Consider the following 1,887-nt stretch of genomic DNA (forward strand, 5'->3'; position numbering starts at 1 on the left):
TCTCCCACGTGCAGAGGGCCTAGTCCAGTCCCAAGCAGGTTTCACAGCTGTTGGTCTAAATTTCATGAGTTCCCACTAGCTTTGTTTGGTTGTCTCTGTAGATTTCCCCATCATGATCTTGATGCCCCTTGCTCATAGAATCCCTCTTCCCTCTCTTTGGCTGAACTCCTGGAGCTCAGCCTGGTGCTTGGCTGTGGATCTCAGCATCTGTTTCCATCAGTTACTGGATGAAGGCTCTATGATGACAGGGTAGTCACCAATCTGATTACTGGGGTAGACAAGCCCAGGCACCCTCTCCACTATAGAAACTAGACATTAAAATACCAAACAAACCAATTCAAAAAACTACTACAGAGCTAAACAGAATTCTCAGCAGAAGAATCTCAAATGGCTTAAAGACATTTAAGGAATCACTCAACATCCTTAGTCATCAGGGAAATGCAAATCAAAACGACCCTGAAATACCATCTTACACCTGTCAGAATGGCTATGATCAAAAACACTAATGACAGTTCACGCTGGAGAAGATGCAGAGCAAGGGGAACACTCCTCCACTGTTGGTGAGAGTGCAAACTTGTACAGCCACTTTGGAAATCAGTACGGAGGTTTCTCAGAAAATTGGAAATCAATCTACCTCAAGATGCAATGATACCACTCTTGGGCATATAGCCAAGGGATGCTCAATCATACCACAGGGACACATGCTTAACTATGTTCATATCAGCATTATTCATAATAGTCAGAACCTGGAAACAATCTAGATGCCCCTCAACCAAAGAATGGAGAAAGAAAATGTGGTACATTTACACAATGGAGTACTACTTGGCAGTAAAAAACAATGACATGAAATTTGCAGGCAAATGGATGGAACTAGAAAATATCATCCTGAATGAGGTAACCCAGACTCAGAAGAACAAACATGGAATGTACTCACTCATAAGTGGATACTAGATGTAAAGCAAAGGATAACCAGACTACAACCCACAGCTCCAGAGAAGATAGCTAACAAGGAAGACCCAAAGAGGGATGCATGGATCACCCTGGGAAGGGGAAATAGATGAGATCTCCTGAGTAAACTGGGGTGAGGGGTGGACAATGGAGGGTAGGGGATGGGGGATGAGAACATAAGGGAATGGGATGGTCAAGCTGGAAAAGAGACAGAGTGGAAGAGCAATGAAAGAGATACCATGATAGAGGGAGATATCATGGAGATAGGGAGAAACCAGGTGCTAGAGAAATTCCCAGGAATGCATAAGGATGACCCCAGCTTAGACTTAGCAATAGGGGTAATGTTTTGTACACTATGAAGATGTGTCTCTGCCAAGGCACTTTCTGATTGGTTTAATAAAGAGCTGAATGGCCAATAGCTAGGCAGGAGAGAATGGGTGGGACTTCCAGGGAAAGAGAGGAACTGGAGGGGGGTGTGGGGGGGAGGTGGGGAATCAGAAGGTGCGAGATTCACCAGACAGACATGGAGGAAGTGGGATATACTGTACTGAGGGGAGGTAAAGAGCCACAGAGCAGAATGCAGATTAATATAAATGGGTTAATTTAAGTTTTAAGAGCTAGTTGGGAACAAGCCTAAGCTAAGACCATGCTTTTGTAATTACTAAGAAGTCTCCTTGTCATTATTTGGGAGCTGGAGGTCCAGAGAAAGTCCAGCGATGGGTGGGGTTTGCTGTTGCTTCTCCAGCAGCAGTTACAGATGTTCCACAGGCACTCCCGATTATTGGTTGGCTAAATGTAGTTATTATCATTCCCTGCCCCAGACATTCTGGAAGATGAAAAGGAGTCATGTGTCACTCAGTGTACTCAGTCGTGGTTTGGCCAAAACACTTAAGATGTTTCTGCATATCAGTTTCCTCATCTAAAAAGGCAATCCAGACT

At 44.3% G+C, this 1,887-nt stretch overlaps 1 protein-coding gene across 1 annotated transcript in view; it reads right to left on the reverse strand.

The window, feature by feature from the left end:
• Positions 1-1,792: 1,792 nt before the first annotated feature.
• Tlcd4 (TLC domain containing 4) overlaps positions 1,793-1,887 on the reverse strand; it is a 32,112-nt gene continuing 32,017 nt past the window's right edge. The window contains exon 6 of the mRNA XM_059266611.1: positions 1,793-1,867. Coding sequence (XP_059122594.1) covers positions 1,793-1,867 — 75 coding nt within the window. The remainder of the gene's footprint in view (positions 1,868-1,887) is intronic.

The sequence above is a fragment of the Peromyscus eremicus genome, chromosome 6 (assembly GCF_949786415.1).
Source record: "Peromyscus eremicus chromosome 6, PerEre_H2_v1, whole genome shotgun sequence".
Classification (NCBI taxonomy): Eukaryota; Metazoa; Chordata; class Mammalia; order Rodentia; family Cricetidae; genus Peromyscus; species Peromyscus eremicus.